General features: G+C 39.4%; 1 protein-coding gene across 2 annotated transcripts in view; it reads right to left on the bottom strand.

Moving 5' to 3' along the window:
- Positions 1-1,200: 1,200 nt before the first annotated feature.
- The window catches only part of AFG3L2 (AFG3 like matrix AAA peptidase subunit 2), a 44,534-nt gene continuing 22,235 nt past the window's right edge, over positions 1,201-23,499 (bottom strand). The window contains exons 7-17 of one of the 2 annotated variants that reach the window (XM_063299083.1): positions 16,112-16,236; positions 13,789-14,062; positions 13,050-13,187; positions 9,367-9,520; positions 8,887-8,994; positions 8,498-8,623; positions 7,877-7,987; positions 6,995-7,110; positions 6,436-6,636; positions 2,867-3,061; positions 1,201-2,197 (exon numbers count right to left, since the gene is read on the bottom strand). In XM_063299083.1, coding sequence (XP_063155153.1) covers positions 1,958-2,197; positions 2,867-3,061; positions 6,436-6,636; positions 6,995-7,110; positions 7,877-7,987; positions 8,498-8,623; positions 8,887-8,994; positions 9,367-9,520; positions 13,050-13,187; positions 13,789-14,062; positions 16,112-16,236 — 1,788 coding nt within the window. In that variant the 3' untranslated portion in view covers positions 1,201-1,957. Of the gene's footprint in view, positions 2,198-2,866; positions 3,062-5,898; positions 5,981-6,435; positions 6,637-6,994; positions 7,111-7,876; positions 7,988-8,497; positions 8,624-8,886; positions 8,995-9,366; positions 9,521-13,049; positions 13,188-13,788; positions 14,063-16,111; positions 16,237-23,499 lie in introns of those variants that run through there. The other variant, XM_063299084.1, reaches the window with a different exon arrangement.

Raw genomic sequence — 23,499 nt, 5'->3', positions numbered from 1 at the left:
ACGTGGATGGGCCAGACATGTTGTCTGAGTAGATGTCAGCACATTCCACAGGAATTCCAGTCTACTTCAACCATCTGCCACATCAGATTTTCCTAAATGCTATGCCTGACCTATGCTGACTTTGGACTTTTTGGATGATAGTATGACAGTTAACCAGCATCAAGTGAAACAAAGCGCTTTCCAGCTGAACTCCCAGTCTACAAAGAAGTATGTCCAAGTGTGTGCTTGTGAAATAAATAGCTACTATAGCAGCCAAAATGATTCATAGGGTGAATGGGTCCTCCCAAGCCTCTTATAAACAGCTGCCTAGCTATTCTAATCCTTGATGTTGTGTTAGCTCTCATCACAATCCAGATAATGTACCATTAGCAGTTGCATTTTTAATTTCTTCCTTGGAAGATCTCCAGCATGGGACTTCCTTTTATACAGCCACAAAATAGATTGGACTTTTCATGGATCTATTTCCCCCAATCTTACTATCCTAGTTTTGTCACAAGAAGTTCATAACATACCATGAAGCTAGATTTTCCCCCAATATACCTCCTTTGATAGTTGCTTCTATTACCATTTGTTGTTTTAATGCCCATTTTCATTTCAATGCTTTGAAAACTCTTCTCTATCCCCTTCTCTTTTCACTGCCCTAGATACTTTTGCAGAAGCAGCAGCCATACTTTCTTCACGCTTACTACCAGGTCATTATGAGCAAATAGGGAAAGGACCTTTCTTTCCAGAGATCCCCTTTTTTCTTTTCATTTTGAGCTGTTTATTTGCATTCTGTTCTTATCCAATTACTAATCTGTAACAGGAATTCCAGCTCCTTCCTATCCCTTGCTCTTGCATGCCCTTTGCTAATAATGACAGGATAATGAATAGTCCATCCATCCTTTCTTGCTTGTGCAATCTACCTCTGGTTCTGAACTGGAAGATTGGTATCATGTGTGTGTGTGTATGAGCTCATGTGATGATGCTAACAGTACAGAGCAGATAACTTGATGTTATTTTCCATCTTAGTTTACTTAAATGGTACATGCTGAATTGATTTTTCTCATCTCAGTGCCTCACTTTATCAGCATGCCTGTGGGACCACTAGCCTCCTTCAAAAAGTTACCCTGTATCCTTTATGCCTACATTTTTGTAGTCATTAGAAATCTAACAACTGGTTGTATAGTCCCATAGCCAGCCCAAGGATCCAAGAGAATCTGCCTGTTTGCACAGTCCAGTGTGCTGATTTTATTTGATGTTTCTAAACTCTATTTACAAAATACATTCGCATGTTCAGTATTTTACAATCTCATGTAGAAAAAAATCCAAGCTTTATTAAAATTGCAATATAATTTAGATTTTACTCTTCATTTTAGCCACAGATCCATAACTCTAATGAATAAGCTCTTTAGCAGGTTTCCAGTTTGATCACTGATACCTGCAGGGTTTTTTTTAATGGCGACAAGGTAAATAAATTTAAATTGGTGGTTGAAAACTATGTGCTTCCACAAAACAGAAGTGTCGTAAGTGATGTGGGCTCCCAATAAATACTCTGCTATGACCAAAAGCAACAATTTCAGAATATTGACAGCTCACATTTGGTAGAGGTGATCAGACAAAGAAGGTTTTTTTGGGGTGTTCTGGGAGGTTTTACATTCTAGGGCAGCTTACACATACCAGGTTACATAACTGTGATATGGGTCTGAAGAGTTGGGACTCCAGAAGAGGTTCAGTGTAAACCGATTAGTTCTAAGATACTTTTTATCAGGAATTTGGGGAAACAGCTTTCCATGGATTCTGAATACTCTGTAGAGGGAAAAACCCACCCTCCTCCTGGCTCATCAACTGTGGCAGGCTTCTTCCATAAAGCAGAGGATACTTGGAGACCAGATTTTTGAACTGTTTCCCCTTTACTTTTCAGTGCACAATATAAACACTGTGTCACTTTTATGTACAACACCATCATACTGCAACACTAAAAAGGCACATGTCCTGTGATTTGCCTGGCAGTCCCCTCATCTGTTGCCTCTTCTTTCTCCTCACGATCTTTGTTCCAGTCTTTAAGGCCTTCTGGAAGTGAAGTATCTTCATCTAAGCTGCCTGTGCCCTCAACAAATTCTTCATACGTAGATTTTTCAGCAAATGGTCGGGGGCCAAGCATTTCAACCATATCACTCTTATCCAACACCTCCTTCTCTAAGAGCCTTAAAGCCACCTGAAACAATAGGCACATATATGTTACAAGGAAGCCTGGTCTCTGATTTTTCACTCTACAATCTTAATATATTGTTCATACATGTAAGAAATTCCAGATTTTTTATAATGTTAACCTCTGCTGAACACATTCTGAGCACCATTACTACAAGGCCTTCCAGCTGAGATTATGCAGGACAAACTCTGCATCCCTGTATCCTACTTTCAAGCTTTCCAAAAACAAAACACATAACTTTTGTTCTGTTCTGACTAAAACTCCATCATTTATATTGAGATGTCCAGAAATGCATTTCTGCTGCTGTCAAAGCTTTTGGACAGTGATTATGGTTATTTTTGTACAGCCCTACTTTAGAAAAAAATAACATGATGTATTCAATAGAAGCAGATCTTTCTGATACACAGAGGCTAGTAAAACTAGCCATATTGGAAGTAGGCAATTTTCTGTCCTTGCAGCTACACCCTGAAATAATAATTCTTGGGAGCCAGGTAATGCTGGAATCTGGAAGGAAAAAGGAATTGTAAGAAATGATTATCCCCATTCCTTTGATCAACTGGAAGGAGCCTTATGTCTCAGGGAATCCGGTTTGGATCCAATTCAACAACACGCTTTTAACCTACTTATGTAAGAATCTTATGCCCATCCTGATAATGGTAAGACATGAGTGCATACCTTTTCTACCTCAGCCTTCTTTTCAGTAAGCAGAGAAAGTGTCCTTTCATAAGCTGCATTAATAAGTATTCGCACTTCTTCATCTATCAATCTTGCAGTTGCTTCACTGTAGGGCTTTTCTAACACCATGTCTCCTTGTCGTGGAAGATCAAATGAAATCTGCCCAACTTTTTCATTCATTCCAAACTGAACAATCTGCAGATTGAACAGCAGAGTAGATAGGCAATTACTACAATACTCCATCAAGAATGAAATATTAGTAACCTAACTATTGACATGTTAATATGAAGTTAAAATTTGCCCTTGCCCTTTTAAAAAATTCCTCTATCCATAAATGCTTTCTGTGGGAGCTTAATTTTACTGACCAGGAAAGGAACTTTGGGGCATGATACCTCAGTGAAAAGGTTAACCAATGTGTGGCTACAATACGAAAGTGATATATTCCCTTCCACCCCAATAGATTTATATGATCACTCATCTCACAAATGTGACTCTGGCAGCTAACAGCAAATAAAAGCAATTAAAAAAAAACATTATTAACAAAGAGTGAAAATGTACAGTGGTCACCAAGGGTAAACCCAAGCAGAATAATCAACAAAAACCTCTCAGTAGGCCATCTAACCTCCCAACCCCCAGGCCCCCCACATCCTGATCTTCAATGCTTTATGAAAGGCCAGTAAGGTCAGAGCTAATCTAATGGGGGGGGTGTGTGTTCCAGAGGGGAGCTGCTGCAATGGAAAAGGCCTACTTCCTAAGTCCCATTAAATGACATTCTTTAATTGAGGTGACCCAAAGCAAACTCCTCCTGTTGGACCTAGTGGGACTGACAGAAACAACTGAGGAAAGGTGGTCCCGCAAATAGCCCAGCCCCATGCCATGAAAGGCTTTATAGGTGACAACCAGCACCTTAATTCCACCTAGAAGCACACTGCAGCTCATGGAATGTAGGTGTAACAAATGTAGTGCAGCTGCCAGACAGTCTCCAAGGACAGTCCCATGTACAATGCATTGCATTAATTTACTTGGGAGGTGACTAAGGCATGAGTGACCACAAGAAGTGCCTCCCAATCTAGGAAAGGGCACAAGGAAGTTGTGTGAAAGCTCTCCTGGCCACGGTTACCACCTGTTCTTTGAACAAGAGTTATGAGCCCAGAAGGACCCCCAAATTGCACACTGGTTCTGTTTGGGGTACTGCAACCCCATCCAGAACCAAATAAGCAAAAACAACGGAGCCAGGTGGCCCTAAAATCCACAGACCCTCAGGGTTGCCAGGGTTGAGCTGAAGCCTGTTCTTCCCCATGGAGACCCCCCTAGCTTCCAAACACTGAGACAGAACTTCCATGGCACCATTTGGTCATCCTGAGGCCGAGATGATACTGATACCACACCCTGTGCTGTCAGATGACCTCACCCAGCAGTTTCATGTAGATGTTAACTGGGAGTGGGGTGAACACTGAATCCTGTGTAACTCCAGAGAAGGGACTGTGGACTAGATCTCTCCCCCCATCACACCGACTGGAATCAGGTCCAGAGAAAGGAGGAGAAACAGTGCAAAATAGTGCCTCCCACTCCAAATCTCCAGAGCTGGTTCAGAAGAATACAATTGATGGTACTGAAAGCTGCTCAGAGATCAAGAAGAGCCAGGATGCACACACCATCTCCATCCTGCTTCCCCCAAAGAACATCCACAAGTGCAATCAATGCTGTTTTGGTCATGGGCCCAGGTCTGAAACCCTGCAAAAGATCCGGATAATCCATTTGCACTTGTATGGCACCTTCTGCCAAATGCATCTCTCCCAGGCTATCCAATGCTTTACCCTGCTCATGTTTCTTCTGCTGTAGCAACTGCAAACTCCAAGTATAGATGGACCATGACATGGCCTTTCAGAACAGCTCATGGACCATCTGTTGAGCCATGGTATCTTCCTGGCTCCACAGAGGAGGAAGAAAAAAGAATAAAGGCCACTGTTTGTCATTTCACAGAAAAAGGCAGGCTTCCAAGGCTGATGTTCCTTATCCCCACCCAGAACTGATAACTGCAGTTGACTCCACTGGCCCACTGGCAGTTGCATATGGCTGGGGCGCCTTGTGCTAATTAAAGCTCCTCAGTTCTGGCACAAAGCAACATTCTTGGCCTGCAACATTGCCCTGCCTTTTGTTCCTTTTATTTTTTTCCTTCTTTTCTTATCTTCAGCCTAAGATGAAGCCCAGAGGGAAAAAAGCCCTTCTTTTTCTGCTGAAGGCAGAGCTAAGGCTGAGGACGTATCCTTCACTAGATGGTAAAAAGCCTAAGCAGCATATAAAATTATGAGTGTTGTATAAAATGTGGAGAGGATTTTTTTCTCTCTATTCCACAATATTAGTACTCATGAACATCCACTGGCACTAAATATCAGAAGATTCAGGATCAATTAAAAATACTCTTTGCAAAAAGCATAAGTGAATTAATGAATTTGCTGCCATTCGATGGTACAACAGCCACCAATTTATACAGACTGAAAAGGTACTAGACAAATTCATGGATTACAGTACTATCAACAGTCACTAGTCCTGGTAATTCTATTGTACCTGCTAAATCAATAGGCAGCATACTTTAAATATTAGTTGTTAGGGAATAACAGTGGGAGAGATATTACCCTTACAAAGTCTTTGCTTCTGGAATGCACTCTATTAGCCACTGTGCGACACAGAATGCTGGATTAGATAAACTTCACCTGATCTGTAGTGGCTTTCCTTATGTTCCAAAGGAACACCGTTTTTTTAAATATGGTAACCATTAATTCCACTGAAATATTAATATTAAATCATTGTAATTTAATAATCAGAACAGTAACTTGTAAATGTATATCAAAATAAAATATTTAAAATAACAAATTGCATAAATTTCTTAACAGAAGTATTCAATAAAAATTAGGGATTCCGTAACTATTTAGTTGTTACGCTAATAATACAAGCAGTAGAAAGTATAATGCTGATGCAGCATCAGCATCACTGAAATGCATGGAACCTGCTCAAGAATGCAATACACACACCTGTGCAGCAGTTCCCATTCATTCCTGTGTTCTCAGAGAGCTGCTTCAGAAGAGGCTCTTCCTGGATTTCACCCAATAGAGCCTGTAAAGGGGATGAGGCACACACTTAACAGCTATCCAGGAAAGTTCTGTTTGGCAACAGACTGAGGCCCAATCTTGCAATCCAAGGCTTTACTAGGAGACCCAAGCACTTCTGCGTCTCTAATTCCCCTGTTTGTGGTTAATGTCAGTAGTCTAAAGGCCATTTAATTGAGAGATGCTGATCAAAATTATAAAGTACTTTGGACAAGGCAAGATGATAAAATTTAAATGACCAAATATGATTTTTAATTTTTGCATGAAGAAACAGAACTCCGTATTTTGGGAAGGAAACAAACTCTTTTTCAACCTGCATTTAGCAGATGTCAGATGAAACTTTGAGAGGAACTGTGGTACTATTATAAGAGGATATTAAGAAGAAACAGAATGTACAAGCAAAATTCTTGCCAGGTAAGATTTCTACAAAGTTGGTGAAAATACCAAGCAAAAAATACAAACCTGAGCATATGCACTCTGAGTAACTTTCTTTAGGTCATCTTGGGCCCCTGTTGTAATTCTTCCAAAGAAGATTTGTTCTGACACACGTCCTCCCAAAGTCATACACATTCTGTCCAGAAGCTGTTCTTTGGTGTACAGATACTGCTCTTTTGGCAAATACTGAGCATAACCCAGTCCTTTCCCACGCGGAATAATAGATACCTTGTGTCAGAAGAGAAATAAAAGCATTTTGGTAATAAACCAACAAATATATAAACAAGCAAGTATTAGCTTATAACCTAAGTCTGGATTTCACATAATGGCTATTTGTGCAAAGACACATTTAAATAAGAAATATGTAAGGATCAAGACATGACATTTGTGCTCCAAGATATTAAAAGTTGATTTAATAACCTTCCAGTTTATATGAAATAGACACATGATTAATTCAAGGCATCCTGGTTTGACAGCATGCATCGCAAAAGGAGATGCCAAGGGGCTATATATAAGGCTCATCTATAGTTTATCTCAACTGAGAAGCAATCATCCAAAAGAACCACAGTGCTACAAGTCAACAGACCTTTAGAAGCGGATCAGCATGTTCCAGAAACCACCCAGCAACTGCATGGCCAGCCTCATGATATGCAACGGTTTTTTTCTCTTCTGGTTGTAACACTTGTGTTTTCTTTTCCAGGCCTTTTATTGGTTAAATAAACAATCAATCAGTGGATCAATTCCTATGGAGCCTATTTCTCAGCTGCTGTTCCAATGAGTGGCTAACAAGAAAACATGAGACTAGGAGATATTTTTTCGTTTTCCCTCTGCATGAGTGAGAAATTATCACAACGGAGGAAGAAGGAAAAATATTTTTAGGCAGAAGTCACATTGGCTCCTACATACTATTTTCATGTAAGAAGCAAAATGTCATTATTGCTTCACAGCAGGGGTGCCAAAAATACAGACTGCCAGCACTTCTGTAGCCACCAAAGCACCCTGAGTGGGTAGGGTTAAATACATTATGATTCCCCTTTCTTGCAATTTAGGGGTTTAGGTGTGAATGGGCAAAATGAGTGCCTTAAACCTTACAGATGCTTAAGGTACCCATGTCATCCCTTTAAACTCCTGACTCCTGCCCCTGGATTGTAACCTTCACCAGGTGCATCAGGGCCAGCAGCAAAAAAGGGGCTCTTACTGCCATCAGGGGGGCAAAAATGCCAGCTGGCAATCAAAATTGTGACCATCATGATTTTGCCACTCCTTCTAAGTTTTTATCCCCCCCCCTCTATCCCTGTAAACTACTCTATGGGCACTCCACATATGCCCATGGCATCCATGTGTCACATGAAGCCTAGCACTGTACATAAACCAATGAAATTATTTGCCAAACAACATTAAAACATGAGTAAAAGAACCAATTGATAACAGCACCAATAATGTAATCCACAACGTGCAAGCTTCTCACCTCCTATCACTCGTTCAATGGCTTGCTCAAAATGCTTTTGAGTTATGGCATCTGCAAGATGTCTTGCAGCAATTAAGGCAGCTTCATTGCATACATTGGCTATATCAGCACCTGAAACGAGAGGATGAGAGACGCATAATTTGAGGCTATTTCAAATTTTTATCACTTACCGCAAGGAGGATAGTTTGAAATTCTGTATTTCTAATTAACAGCTAACGTCCTACCAAAATAAATGCTACTCAGCCCTGGAAAAGTCCAAGTCCAAGTAAATTTTGGGTCAATTATTTAAAGATTATCTTTTGAGAATCACAACAAATGGCTAATATACTCATAAAGAATCCATTCAGGATACCTGAATAACATTAGGACTTAAGAGTTAAAAGAAAAATTATTCCCAGGCTCCAGAAAACTATTTTAGGTATGCTCATGGCTCACTGATTTTGTTCTTCACTTTTTTCCTTTGATGATCATCTTCAAACTCCTTTGCCCAAAATAATCTTGGCATGTGACACTGGGGAGACTATAAAGCAAGGCCTTCTTAATATGAGTACAAAGTCAGTAAATGATATTTGTTATGTGATGTACTAACAGTGCATTAGTTTATTACACAGGATTACCTACCTGAAAATCCAGGGGTAAGTGATGCAAGTTTCCGTGCTAAATTATCTTTATTCAAGGTAACATCCAACTTAAGAGGCCTAAGGTGAACTTTGAAAATAGATGCTCTTCCCTTTATATCTGGTGGCCCTTGGAAAGTTAAAAAAACCCTTTTAAAATATACTTTTTAAAAATATTTAAACATGTATACTTTTTACAAGCCTAGTAGTAGCCTAGCTTACTCCAATTCACTGGCCTTCCACGTACAAAGAGTAATTTGAGATTCTTTTAGATAAGCAATTTCACCCTCTAAGTTTTCTAAGATGCTCCAGGAAAATAAGGATTCCACCTCATTTCCTCTCTGCATAATATTGTTTAACATCTTTACAAGGCCAATATGGGTAACAGCTTACCAATGAAGATCTGTCTATCAAAACGCCCTGGCCTCAGAAGTGCAGGATCCAGGATATCTGGTCTATTGGTGCCTGCCAGAACGACGACGTTTGTTGTTGTATTAAACCCTGTGAATGAAAAGTACTATTCAGTAGTTATTAATTATTTTCCAAAATAGATCAATAAATATTATGGTTTCACTCTGATTTTTCAGAAAAGCCTTTGAGGCTTTATAGAGGCAAAGATGCATTTAAGCTATTTTAAATTGAAATTGTGGGAATTGTGGTTCAACGAACATGGCTCAAGAAAGCTGTTACAGAGAATTTTTAAAATAACTTTCATTTACCATAGTTCTTTATTGCATCTGTTTTCCAATTCTCAAAATAACTTACTTGGAAACAGTAGAATTTATTTCTGTATCATCTCTTTAAGACTGTAGTTTTATTTTAATACCCAAGTATTAAGATGTACCAGAACTACTACAAAATTTAAATAGTTACCATCCATTTCTACTAGTAGTTGATTGAGTGTGTTTTCTTGTTCACTTTGCCCTCCAAAGTTACTCCTTCCTCTCTTTCTTCCCACTGCATCTATTTCGTCAATGAAGAGAATGCAAGGTGCATTTTTACGAGCCAAAACAAATAAATCACGAACCTTTGCAAGAGAACATAAAGTATTTTCAATGATTTAGTGCTCGACAGTTTGTTTTTCATTCAACAGAAAGTTACAGTAAAGTCATGAAATCAGGAAGATTGTATTGTAGCCAATATGCTAGATGTAAAATACATTTTGTACGAAGTGTAAGATGCTTTAAAATGCATTAAACATACATTTTATGTTTAGTGTAAACATAAAATATTAAACATAAAAGTATTTTGTTGTTTTATGAGAGCCAAACATACAGAAGAGCTGGATCTAGAATGAATACATGCTGATCCAAATTCCATCTGCCAGAGCCAGATCACTTCATTTAGTGCAGAAGTTCTATACATTTTTTAAAGAAAAGATCACAATTTTCATGTACCATCTTATACAAGCATTATATATTATTATTTAGTTTTGTCAACATCCATGGAAAGCCACTGTCATATTTCTTTGAAATTCCAATCCACGTGATTAGTGGTTTTCATACAGAAAGCTTAGCTATTCAAAGCTGTATCCTCATTGCATGGTCTTCAAGAAGCCACAGTATCTCAAACTCAAGCATGCCCTGTTTACCCAGATAATATGAAAGGATGTGTAACAGTGCCTATACACAATGAAACTTCAGCAACTATAGTAAGTACTATGTTGGCATCTTAGAAAAACCAAACAATCCATGCTCTGTTGCTAGAATACAATGATGAGATAAAAGGTAACTTTATATAAAACTGAAGCAAAAAAATATATACTGCCTAAATCTGTTCTAAAATTTAGTATCAACTGCTTCTCCCAATACTATTAATAAAAGTTTTTTATTCATTATACAACTCTGCATTCATGATCCAGTTAGTACCTTTCCAACATTAATGAACAAAGTAGATGAAGCAAGACATATCTTGTATTCAGATTATTTCACAAGAAACAGAATGTATGTACTGTATTCCATTATTTAAGAAAACTACAAAAGGATAATACATACTGTGTTCAGATGGTAACTCTATAACCTTACTCATGTTTATATAGACAATGCCTATAACTTACTCACACAGTTAAATAGATTGTATGTCATTGGCCTGGGACTGTAAATAAAGGACTTGATTTGATTTGAACCAGACTGTGCTTTATCTTGTCCTTGTCCAGTATAGCAGTATTTTGAAGTGAGAATAAATTTTGTATGTTAATGGAACAAAGGATTCAAAGTGAGGGAGTGTTCATATCACGATTAATAAAGATGTAAAGAAGCCTAAATTGATATGCAGTGAAAAACTGACAGTAAGAAAGGCTATTAATGCAAGAATGAAGCAGGAATGGCAGGGGGGTTTGATATACAGGTAATCCTCATTTAGCGACCACAATTGGGACTGGCAACTCGATCATTAAGTGAAGCAGTTGCTAAGTGAAACTGTGACTGTGCTTACAACCTTACTTCAGCTTTCCTTTGCTTTACAGACCTGTGAAGGTCGTAAATGCGAGGATTGGTCATAAAGTTACTTTTTCATCACCATCGTAACTGCAAACAGTCACTAAATGAGGCAATCACTAAACAAGGACTACCTGTAGCATATGAATATATTTCACTGTATTATGTGTAAACTGTTCAGATACGGATAAAACTGTGAGTCTGAATCATAAACCATGAACTGGAATGAAAGCAAACAAATGAAAGCTCAGTTCTGTAATACATTACACAATTGGGACTGGCAACTTGATTGTTAAGTGAAGCAGTTGTTAAGTGAAACTGTGACTGTGCTTACCATCTTACTTCAACTTTCCTTTGCTCACAGACCTGCGAAGGTCGTAAATGTGAGGATTGGTCACAACTGCTTCTGTAATGTATTAGATTGTAACCAAATTCTATTCTATTAAGTTCTATTAAATTCCTCTATCTATGATCAAGTCTGGACTCAACCCATAACATTTAAGTTGCATACAATCTATGCTTTTATTTATATCTGATTTTCTTTTTATTTCCTACCCTTTATTAGAAATAAAATAATAAAGGAAAAAGATAACAATATCTAATAAGAATATGCAAAACATCTTGTGCATAAACCATTCTGTGCATAGAACAGCTGGCATTTCAGGTCTGTTTTGTTCTGAATATGGATTGAAACATTCAGACAGAAGGCAGGGGGGAAGAGATAGGGAAAAAGTCAAGGATGTTGATGGTGGCAGCTGAGTAGGTACAAATACTGAGACCACTGGACAGAATATTCTGGGAAGATGGAGGAAGACAGATGGGATATGCAGTGCTGGGAGCTGCTAAAGGAATAAGGGAAGAGAGGGTGCCACATATCAGCCTTGTCCTACTTACTCCACAAAATCATCTAGATTTTGTTTCAGCCAAAGCACAGAACAAACATCTGGGTTGTTGGGGTTTTTTTTGGTGGTATTTGAAACAAAATATATTTTCTGTTTCACACAGACCCCTAGAATCTAAACTATTTTATTCATAATTCTGTCCATTTGCAGTTTAAAAAATGCAACCAAGTGGTAGCATTCACAATATATCCTACCTAAGGTTGCTGCCATACTGCATTATCAGCAGTTAACAGTAAGAGTAATTGTATGTATGAAAGCTTGCTCAAATTGGAGGTGTCAATGAATCATTGAAATTTCAAGATAAATTACACACAAAAAATTGTGCCTAGGCAACTAATTGAGAGAATACTTTTGGAAAACCAGTTTACCACACCAGAGATTTTTATAATCCAACTCTGAATAGTATTATTAAAGCAACTGCTGCAGCTGCCAATTTGCTATTGAGACAGGATGAAGGTTTTGCTTACAAAATGTAAGCTGAAGAGGTGTGCTGGGTATGCTAGAACCTCAGAGGATACTTTTGTGATTGATCACAGGCAGGATCACTCTCTGATGATCCCTACACACAGGAACATTCTCTGCCTTCTGAAATTCATGAGGTACCTACTATTAGATCTTGTAGGCACCTGACGACATCTCTCTTCATCCAGGCTGCCTCTGTGCACATCAGGTGAACTGTTTTTGTTATTGCTGTTATTTCTGACCCCTCTTTTTTTATGGTATCTGATTTTATATTATTTTTAATTTTATCTTTATTGTGTATGTGTATTTTATGAATTGCATTCAGATGTTTTTCTACAAGAAATATCAACAACAACCATAATTTTCCCTAAGTGCTCTTTTTTAGATATCTCAACTAACCAATGCTGTTGCTCCAGCCATCAGTCCCTCTGCACCTACCCCATACGGACCTCTAGCCTTCTTGTTTAGAGTACATATCAACAATCTTGTCGTAATTAAGTATTAATTAAAAGACCCAAAATGATTACAACCCAGAAACAGCCAGAAAACTGTACCTCCAAAGTAAGATCTAAAAACTGAAGGTGGCATATCATTGATTGGTCTCCGTTAAAAACTCTGACAGCTGTCATTTGAAAAAGAATCTGTAATCTGGATAGCAACTGAAGCATAGTGTATTATTAGGTTTTCAGCCTTCCAACATTAACTATGTCCTTTTAATCAATGACAGAGCAATAAAGGAGCAAGGCCATAGACTTACTCTAGCAGGACCCACGCCAACAAACATCTCTAAGAATTCAGACCCATTGACTGTAATAAAAGGAACGTTGGCTTCCCCAGCTGTTGCTTTTGCTAGAAGTGTTTTTCCTGTACCTGGGGGTCCAGTCAGAATAGCACCCTAAGAAAAGGTAGGGAAGAAAAAGTTAAGCATGATCAAATCAAATGCATGCGCGCATACAGTCACACACCACCACCATCATTCATTTTTGTCATAATATTAGTAAATTTTAGCACATTATTTAGAGCAGTTTGGAGAAAATGTAAAATATTTAAGAAGCCCAATCCAAATTACAAAAACTGTGTCAATACAGGGCATATACTTTCTACTGATGCAATGTGGCCAACAGATATTAGCTTGCAAGGCAGTCTCTAGATTAGAGATCTCAACATGTACAGAAGAGCATGAACATATGTATTATTTTTAAAAAACTTACAGCTACCTTTCGTTGAGGTAAATCTACATTAAAAAGGCCTCTGTTTTTGTTTTATTCAAAAGGAAGTAATGGGATTGAGCTAATTCAGCCAAATCATAAGTGAGTTCTTTTAATTCCATAAATTAATCAATACATTTTTCTTATTCTTGTGGATAATTAAAATAATCTGATGTAAAGTTAGAATGTAGGAAGATTATAAACTGTGACTAAATTTGAAATTACTACTTCATACCAAACAGATTTCTATCTCTAAGTTAATAAGTGTCTTATTCTTGAACTTAGTACCTTTGGGATCTTTGCTCCAAGATCCTGATACTGCTTTGGGTTTTTCAGAAAGTTAACGAATTCCATTATCTCTAATTTAGCCTCCTCACAGCCAGCTACATCTTTGAACTTCACATCTATTTCATCTTTTAGGACTTTAGCAGTTGTTTCACCAACACTGAAGAGTCCACCCATTCCTCGGCCTGCTCGGCCTAATCCAGCTGCTCCTCTTCTTATTGAGTATAGTAAAAAGCCAATTATAAGGACTGTTGGCAACATATTCAGCAGAAATGAACTAAAAAAAAAAAAGGGTAAAAACTGAAAGTTGGTATAAAGTGTGGCTTACGTCAAAATATTCATACAACTTGTAAAACTCAATACATGGAAAATACAATACAATGTGTGGGAAAGTGCATTTACTGTGTTAGGAATTTTCTAAATCTAAAAGAAAGACTGTGTATAAAGCATATTTATATTAGCAGAACATCTAACCTCCTTTTTAAAACTTTAATGACCAGACATTTACAAAACTAATTGTTGGGGTAAACATTCTTAAAGCATGGGAATAGAGGCAATTTCCACATGAGGAATGAAATGGTTCTAGCAAAAAATGCTAGGTGCTGTATATTGCCAATATGTACAGTCACGGCCCAAAGTAGTAAGATCACCGTACTGTAGGAAATAGCACCTATACATTTTCCTAGAGTCTTGCTCACATACATACATATACCCCAATGCACATTCCATTCTCACTAAAATTCCTTCCTTGACTGTAGCAAAGCTGTTCAAATGTCTACACTAATGACAATGGAGGCTTTTGTAAGCCTAAGTGCAGAGGGTTTGCCTTTTCAACGGGAAGCAGGATTTGGAAGAGTTTAAATTCTTCCACCCACGGCAATTTCATTCTGCAGACAAACTTTAAAATGCCTCTGCTCAAGGCCTTACAGGTAGTCCTCCCTTACCAACCATTCAAAGTTACAACAGCACTGAAAAAATAACTTTACTGCCCATTTACGACTTTCGCAGCATCCTTCAGTCACATGATTGCCATTATTGTCAATAGGTGTTGTCCTGTGCCTGACCTGTGGTTTTTTTTTCCTTCCCCTTGCAGAGCAAAGAGATTGGAGAGAAAGGATTGCAAGAGAGCAAGCTGTTTGCTCTTCTACACATTGAGAGCAACATGATCATGCTGGCAGCTAGGGCTGGGAGCTGTGGGCACGCTACACAAAGAGATTACATTACTCTCTTGAAATCTCTTCCTTTCCAATCTCTCTGCTCTGTGAGGGGTGGGGGTGTGTGTGTGAGAAAAAAGCAAGCAATCTCTCCTTTGCCTGTCCCTTTCCAGCTGCCAGCACGATCACACTGCTTTCTATGTGTAGAAGAGCAAACAGCTTACTCTCTTGAAATCCCTCTCCAACCAATCTCTCTACTTTGCGGAGGGGGGACAGGCAGTCAAGCATTCCAAAAGCCAGGGGAGTGCTTAGGAGGCAAACAAAAGCCAAAGGTGTGAAACTGATTTCAGCAGTCTTGTGTCTTTCCAGCCAGAAACCACAGTCACAGTTATGTGATTTCCCATTTAATTACCGCTATGCTTAGCAGTGGAGTTGCTGGTTCCCGTTAGGGTCGTTAAGCGAGGACTACCTGTATTTGTATTCAATGCAAGATAATCCTATCTGCTTCAGTAATCATATGCTTCCAGAGTGCCCCACTCCCATGATACAATCAGCTCTTCTGGCTAACGGGAATCATAATCTAATTCATCCAGAGGATGTTTAGAAAGACACCATTTATAACCTAAAGAGAGGAATGTTGGATTTATTTATTTTTCTAACATTTAGCACTTTCTAACATTTAGAATATCGCAAACAGCTCTTAAGTTAATCTGTGTTTAAAAGGAAGGTCAAAATTCTATGGAGTTAAGTGCAAACATAATTAAAAAGAACTTTAGAACCCAACCATTATTTAAAATGATGGAAAAAAACAAATTTGGGTAACATCAAGGAAGCAATGGTTCACTTCATACATGTCACACTTTGAAACAGCTCAGAAAACCATCTCCAAGAACACTGAAAGAACACAGCAGCAACTGCTCAGAAACACATATTTGAAGCCTATCTTTGCTCTCAGTTCTAAGACCAACAAAGGCTTTAATGACAGTTATCTGATACCTTTTAGAAGCAGCTGCTCTTGCAAGAGTGAATATTTATTTATAGTTTTCTTCAAAAATTTCAGCCTCAGTCTCAATAACAGTTTAATTTTTTTAAAATAATACTGCCTTCTAATGATTTTTAAAGGTAAAATATTATGCAATCCATTTATAACATTTATTGTTTAGAATACTTACCCATCACTTTCTGCTGCATATACTACAGGCAACTTGTTCTCCCCTTCTATGCCCATCTCTTGTTGGGCAGTTTCCAAATTCCGCTCAAATGTATCCACACTTCCAATATTAAACCAAAGAAATTGCTGTAAACACACCACAATGATGGGAGTTCAGTTTTACTACTTTCAGGTAATCTTAGACAGAAAAATAATAAAGCTTAATTTCAGAGAAAAGGGTTCCATTATGCATTAAGTGAATCAGAACCCTTCCTTATTTATTGATTGGACTGCTACTCAGCCTTTCATTCAAAAGCTCGACCTGGCATACACAGAACTCTGTTCTCCTATTTTCCACCAAAACAGTAACCCTATGAGGTAGGTTGACCTGAGAGAGAGTTCTGGCTCAGTCATCCAGTGACCTTGAATATCTGAGGGTAGTCCAACAATTTAACCACCTCACTACACAGGTCTCTCAATCTGCCATATATCAGCAAGAGCTGTGACTTTGGCAGAGGAGTACAGAGCACAATATACTCAAACTTCCCATGACTTCCCATGACTTGTTGCTTGGCCACTGAGATGCTTGGCCAAATTCATAAAAGATCTAAACATGGTTTAGCATAAGTCACAGAAGAAGTGCTACATACTGCACTAAACCATGGATTACCTAACAATGACCTACTGCTTAACAATAATTCACTGAGTCTGCAGAATATATTAAAACATAATGCAGTGTGAATCCATCCTAAAGATTCACATGGTCTCCACTCTTTTTTCTTTCCCAGTTGCTAAAAAGTAGAGCTTCAGGTCAGCCAACTGTTAAGGACTTCTTCACTATCATGTCAATTCACATGATTACAGTTATCCAAAACCACAATGAAATAACTCCTTTCCTTTTGGCCACAGAGGTGGAAGAAAAAAGAGAGAAGAATATGCAAACTGGAGGCTTCCTGCTGTTCACCTCTGGTCATGCAATCATACTACTGTACAATTCAGTGCCATTACAAAATATAGCAATTGTATTATGTTAGCAATTATTTCTGAACCACTCTGTCTATTGACATGGCTTGTGGAGCAGTTCTGGAAGTTGCTTTTGGAAAGGAAGCAAAAGTGTCCTCCTGACCTTTAAGAGGTTCATTTTGGAACTATTTAGATAAAGGCCCTCAAGTTTAAATACTTTCTGATTGAGAAAGTACAGTTTATAGTTAAAGGGAAAAGCACAAACATTGAGAAAATTTCAAGTTATATCTGCCAGTAAAATGACAGCTGTTATCTTGATTTCAGTTGTGCAAGTTCAGTCTAGAAAGAAAGCCCTTGGGGCAATGTTTTATTTTGAAATGCTTATGACCGAAGTAGGTTTTAAGTTCAAAGATAAAGACCTAATATAGACAAAATGTCATTTGCACTGCTACTAAAAGAGATGCCTCTGGGAGCTTCCGGTGAGGATTCATGACGTACTAGACGTCCCTGAAGGAGTGGGGACGGCACTGTGGTGGAGATTGGTGGCCAGATGGTGAATTCTGGCCAGTGCAATCTCTCCAGAAAAAGGAGAAATTGTGAGATCGCCCACTTGCACTCCAGACAACTGCTCCTTGTAAGTATACTGCAGGAACTGCAGGAACTGAGGTTTTTGTGGTTGGCTTGTGAGTTGAGTGGCTGGGAGTCAATGGATTTCAATCAAGCTCACAGCCATAATGCAGCCTATAGGGACCTAAGGTTCGTACAAGCCTCATTTCTTAAACACTTTCAAATATAACTAATTTACAGCTAAAGAGAGAATTTCTGAGCGGCCAGATAAAAATTCCACTTGGTGAGTTAACATTCTTTCTGGATTACAAAGGAAAAAAAAGGTTTTAAAGATTTAAAAACTTTTGGCAAAAAGCTTAACAAGGACTGAATGTAACAAAGTTTAAAATGGATGAAGGGGACAGTTATTTTGAAAGATTATTTTTTTGGTGAAAGTGCTTTTGAATAAATTGGAATTAAAATAGATAAACGAACCAGACCTTAGTGGGAATGTTTTTTGTTTACTGTTAAAGAGTGCAGACAATTGGTGGATTTTACAGAACAAAAGGTAATATGAGTCAGACTATGATGCTGTCTGTAATCATAGAGTACTACTTGAGTCAAAAGTATTAAGGGCAGAAGAAGATCAAATAGGAAAAAAAAAGGGGGGGTAGCTTGCTTTTTCTCTTTCCCTTGAGACACTTTTATTTTTGGGTTCTAATATCATAATGGCAACCACCAGAAAAGCAGCAAAAATGGAGGGGAGGAGGAGATCTCTAGAGCAACCTGAAGAAAGAGAAATTACACCAGCTTCACTTCAGAAAATGTTTGCACAAGTGGCCAGTAAGTTATCTGAATCACTTGATATGAAATTGACAGCTTTTGAAAAAAGAATGGATGAAAGACTTTTAAAGATGAAAGAGATGAAAGAAGTAGTTAAGAAGATGGAAAGCTCTGTAAAACAAGTGCCTGGAGATGTAAAAAAAAAAAAATTAATGACCAAGTGGAAATCTCGGAGAGTAAGATAGAAGTTATAGATAGAGATTAGGAAAGAGAACTGGATAATCTGGCTCTATTGGAATTGAAAGAGAAAGAATTTTGTTTGAGATTTAGAGCAACCCCAGAGGATTCTGGTGAAGATAAAAGCTTTTGCAAATTTTTTGGATTGGGCTGAGGATACAGAGGCAGAAATCGATAAAGTATATAGAATAAATAGAAGATTTACGAGAATAAGAAATGTTTCAAGGGATGCTTTGGTGCACTTTGTCAGGAAGACGACAAGGGATCAAGCTTTGCAGCAGCATTTTAATACAAGACTGAAGATTGATAATACAGATGTAATTGTTCTTAAAGAAACTCCTAGTAGGATTTTGTGTTAAAGAATATTATTAAAGCAGAAAAAGATACCATTTTGATGAGACAAATTGGAAGGTGTGATTTTTACTTTTAAAAAGCAGAAGTTTCAATTGAATTCTATCCAGAAGGCGAGGAAACTTTTAGAAAAATTTAAAGAGGAATTGGAGGAGATTCAAATGGAGGTGTCAGAGACAACACAAGAACTCCAAAAGGAAACTGAAAGGGATGATACTGAACTAGGCGCTACAGGTATCGATTTTTCTAAATTTGTGGCTTGATTATGGATTACAAATGCTTAATGTGGAATATAAATGGGGCAAATGTTCCTCAAAAGAGAAAAAAATATTTCATTATTTGAAAAAATTAAAGCAAGATATAATTTACCTACAAGAGACACATTGTCATAAGTAATGATGGCGAGCAGGAAGGGGCTCCCATCCAGGGTGGAAAACGCATACGTAGTACTGAGGAATTAAGCAGCCATTCAAAGAGACACAGATCAGGCCCGCCTTAGCTTCTGGGGTTTATATGTCTGGGTTTTTCCCACGCTTATTCAGTTTGTTAGGATTCTGTTTATGCAGCAGTAATAAACACTAGAGAACTACTCCTCGTCTCAGTGTGATTCTCACTGTCAGGACACACATGTTAGAAAAAAGGACATAAAATATCTGATTCATAAAAATTTGGGTGAAGAATTTATTTCAGCAGGAACAAAAAAAATAACAAGAAACAGAGTTGTTTTGTATATAAATCCCCAACTAAAACCAGAACTTGTATTGACTGATTAGCATGGTAGATTTGTTGAGGTGGAAGTTAATTTGCATGGGACTAAGACTTTGATACTCGGAGCACCTGAAAACGGCATGGAACCTGAACCAGCGCCAAATTCGTTGGTTGTTCTTTTCACGCTTTAATTTCAGAGTCACGTACATTCCCCGTAGGCAGAACCAAAGAGCCGATGCCTTATCCAGGAAGCCTAAGTATGAGAGGGGGGCCTTTCCCCTACCTCCTTGTCCGGTAATCCCTGTAGAAAAATTCGATGCAACTCAAGCAGGTGGAGATTTGCTCCTACAACTCCAGAAACAGCAGCAGAATGATCCCTTTGTAAAGAAACAAAGAATTACCCAAACTTCCAGCTGACCAAGCAGCACTATGGAATTGGAACCACGACTTGCTATGCTTCCAAGGCCAATATTATGTTCCTCCGGGGAACTTCGTGAAAGAATACTTTGTTGATGCCATGATAACCCAGCCATGAGCCATTTTGGATTTTTCAAGTCTCTGAACCTCTTATCTTGGGAATTTTGACCTCGCGTGTTATATGATGTGAAACAGTATGTCCTTCCTGTCCAAAATGTCAGAGAGCAAACAATCAGACGTGTAAACCTCCAGGACTTCTTATGTTGCTCCCAGTGCCAGAGCAACCTTGGGTGGCAGTATCAATGGATTTTATAATTGATCTTCCAAGATCGCATGGAGCCATAGCTATCCTTGTTGTTGCAGATATTTTAACCAAGATGGTGTCATGAGTACTGATGGCGAGCAGGAGAGGGCCTCTATCCAGGGGGGAAAACACATGCGTAGTACCGAGGAATTAAGCAGCCATTCAAAGAGACACAGATCAGACCCGCCTTAACTTTTGGGGTTTATCTGTCTGGGTTTTCCCACGCTTCTTCAGTTTGTTAGGATTTTCTGTCTTATGTAGCAGTAATAAACACTAGAGACCTATTCCTCGTCTCAGCGTGATTCCTGACTGTTAAGACAGATGGCGCACTTTATCGCCTGCCCAGGACTACCTACAGCTCAAGAAACCACACAATTGTATATACAGAACATCTTTCGCCTACATGGACCGGCCAAACAAATTACAGCTGATCGTGGCACACAATTTACAGCGAAATTTTGGAAGGCATTTCTCCAAAACCTGAAGATCCAAGGAAATATTTCATCTTCTCACAACCCCCAATCAGATGGAGAGACTGAACATGTTAACGCCATCTTAGAACAATACTTAAGGTGCTACGTTAACTATCAGCACAACAATCGGGTCGAGCTCTTGGCCCTTGCTGAATTCGCTTATAATAACTCAGTATGTTCCTCGACTAAGACCACACCATTTATAGCCACTTATGGTTTCCAACCTTGTTTATTTCCACTAGAACCACCGTAGTCATCAGTTCCTGCCTGTGATCAATTCCTGGAAGAACTTCAAGCCTGTCACCAGGTATTGAAGAATCAGTTGGACCAAGCCAAGGATAATTTATTAAAAATTTGCTGATCGTCATCAGAAAGAGGGAAGCTGCTTGGCAGTCGGGGATTACGATTGGCTATCAACTCAGAATCTACCTTCCGCACATCCTTCAAAGAAATTAGATCACTGGTTTGTGGGGCCATTTCCCAGTGAAGCAATCAGCAATCCTGTGGCCTTTCTCGTCACCTTACCCAGACACACGAAAATACACCCTGTGTTTCATCGGACATTGTTGGTCCCTGCCGCTGCTCCGAGCCCATTGAGAACATCCAAGCCGGTTCCTCCACCTGTATATGTTAATGGTGAACCTGAGTATGAAGTCTCGTGAATTCTAGATTCTCGAAGGAGACGGGATAGACTTTAATACCTCGTGGACCGGAAGGGATATGGACCCAAGGAAAATTCTTGGGAATTGGCTTCTGACATTCATGCTCCAAGGAAAGTCGCTCAGTCCCATTCATGTTACCCCCTGAGACCAGCCCCCAAAGCTGTGAGGGAGGGGGATCCTGGGTGGGGGGGGATAGTGTCAGAATCAAGCCTGCCTCTGACTCAGAAGGCGAAACTTCTTCTGAGTCAGAGAAGGAAATAGAAACTTACTGGGCTGGAACCGGGAAAACAAAACTTGAGGATGAGTCAGCAGCGTGGGAGGGGTCCAAGGTGCTGATTGGCCAGGATTTGGGGGAGGATTCGAATCCTCCAATCAGCATGCGCCAACGACAGGCAGAAATGCATGTGAAAGAGAAGGCAGCCCAATTTGGCCGCAGAAGGGTCCAGGCGCGTGAAGGATCCTTATAAAAGGCAGATGTGCAAAGAGAAAGCTGCTGGAGACAACTGATCCTGCAAGCCTGCAACTTCAGTGGAAGAGTCCCTACCAACATCGGAGACAGTGTCTGTTGTCAAAGAGGAATCAGCGCCTTTGCTCTCTACTGAAGAAGACTTGAACCTTGCTCCTGCTGCAACTGAGGATCCGTTATTCGCCAAGCCCAGCAATCTCAGCCTTGCATCCAGCCTTGGATCTCTGCAGTCATCCTGTGTGCATTCCAGACGCGCTTCTTGTCCTGCTCCAAGGTTCCAGCTGAGTCCAGCAATCTCAGCCTTGCATCCAGCCTTGAATCTCTGCAGTCATCCTGTGTGCGTTCCAGATGTGTTTCTCGTCCTGATCCAAGGTTCCAGCCGAGTCCAGAGACTTTAGTCCAGCCTTGTCGTGCCCCTGTTCCACAGTTTCGCCCAGAGTTTTGGGTGCAGCCTTGCAACGCTCCTAGATAGCCGATTAGCTCCCATTCTTCCGGGCTGCTTCAGTGTGCCTTCAATCTCCAGTCTTGTAGTGGATCTTTGCTCCAATCTAACTGTGTTTCGAGTGCTCAGCATTGCTCAGGAGTTTCACACCTATCTCGTCATGAAACTGTATCACAGTCTAGCCTTGGTCTGAGTTCCCAGTCTTGCTCCAAGTCTCCAGTCCAGAGAATCCAGCCTAGTCCAGAGCTTCTAGCCATGTCTAGCCTTGCTCCGAGTTCCTGGTCTTGCTCCAAGCCTCCAGTTCAGAGAATCCAGCCTAGTCCAGGGCTTCCAGCTGAGTCTACCCTCGTTCCGAGTTCCCAGTCTTGCTCTGAGTCTCTAGTCCAGAGAATCCAGCCTAGTCCAGAGCTTCTAGTGGAGTCCAGCCTTGTTTCCAGTTCTTAGTCTTGCTTCAAGACTCCAGTTACTGGCTTCTAGTCCAGTGCGGGGTGTCAGGTTCCATCCTTAGTCCTCAGAAAAGTCCAGGGGGCTCTGATCAGCACCATCCAGTATTCCAGTGCCCGCGTAACTCATACTGTTCCAGTTCGAGACCTGTTGTCTTCAGCTTCAGCAATACCTTGTGTTCCAATCTCTTCCAACCTTCCAGTTCCTGTTGGGGAGTCCTGTTCTGCTGCCTTGTCGCCAGCTCCTTGGGCAATCCTGCCTGTGGTCTTGCTGTTGCCCAGTTGGGCTTGATTGAATCCAGTTCTTCTTGCTTTAAGGACTTAATTATTTTAAATAGTTATTTAATAAAGAATATTGTTGATATTACTCTGCCTGGTTACATAGTCTGAACTGGACAGTGAGTTGGTTTATAAAAGAAAAGCTAATTCTTTTAGATGGAGACTAAACATCTAAAAGAATTAGATTTTATTTTATAAACCAAACTCACAGGATTATAATCTGAAAAAGTCTTTGGTAATATCTCTACTTTAGAAACCTTAGTAGCCAAGTTCTTTAGCAACGAAATGTTACTACAGAAAAAAGCAACAGTGGAAGATTGTAAAAAAAAATTAAAA

Source organism: Candoia aspera, chromosome 3, assembly GCF_035149785.1.
Source record: "Candoia aspera isolate rCanAsp1 chromosome 3, rCanAsp1.hap2, whole genome shotgun sequence".
Taxonomy (NCBI): domain Eukaryota; kingdom Metazoa; phylum Chordata; class Lepidosauria; order Squamata; family Boidae; genus Candoia; species Candoia aspera.
This window is presented reverse-complemented; position numbering and strand designations above follow the sequence as displayed.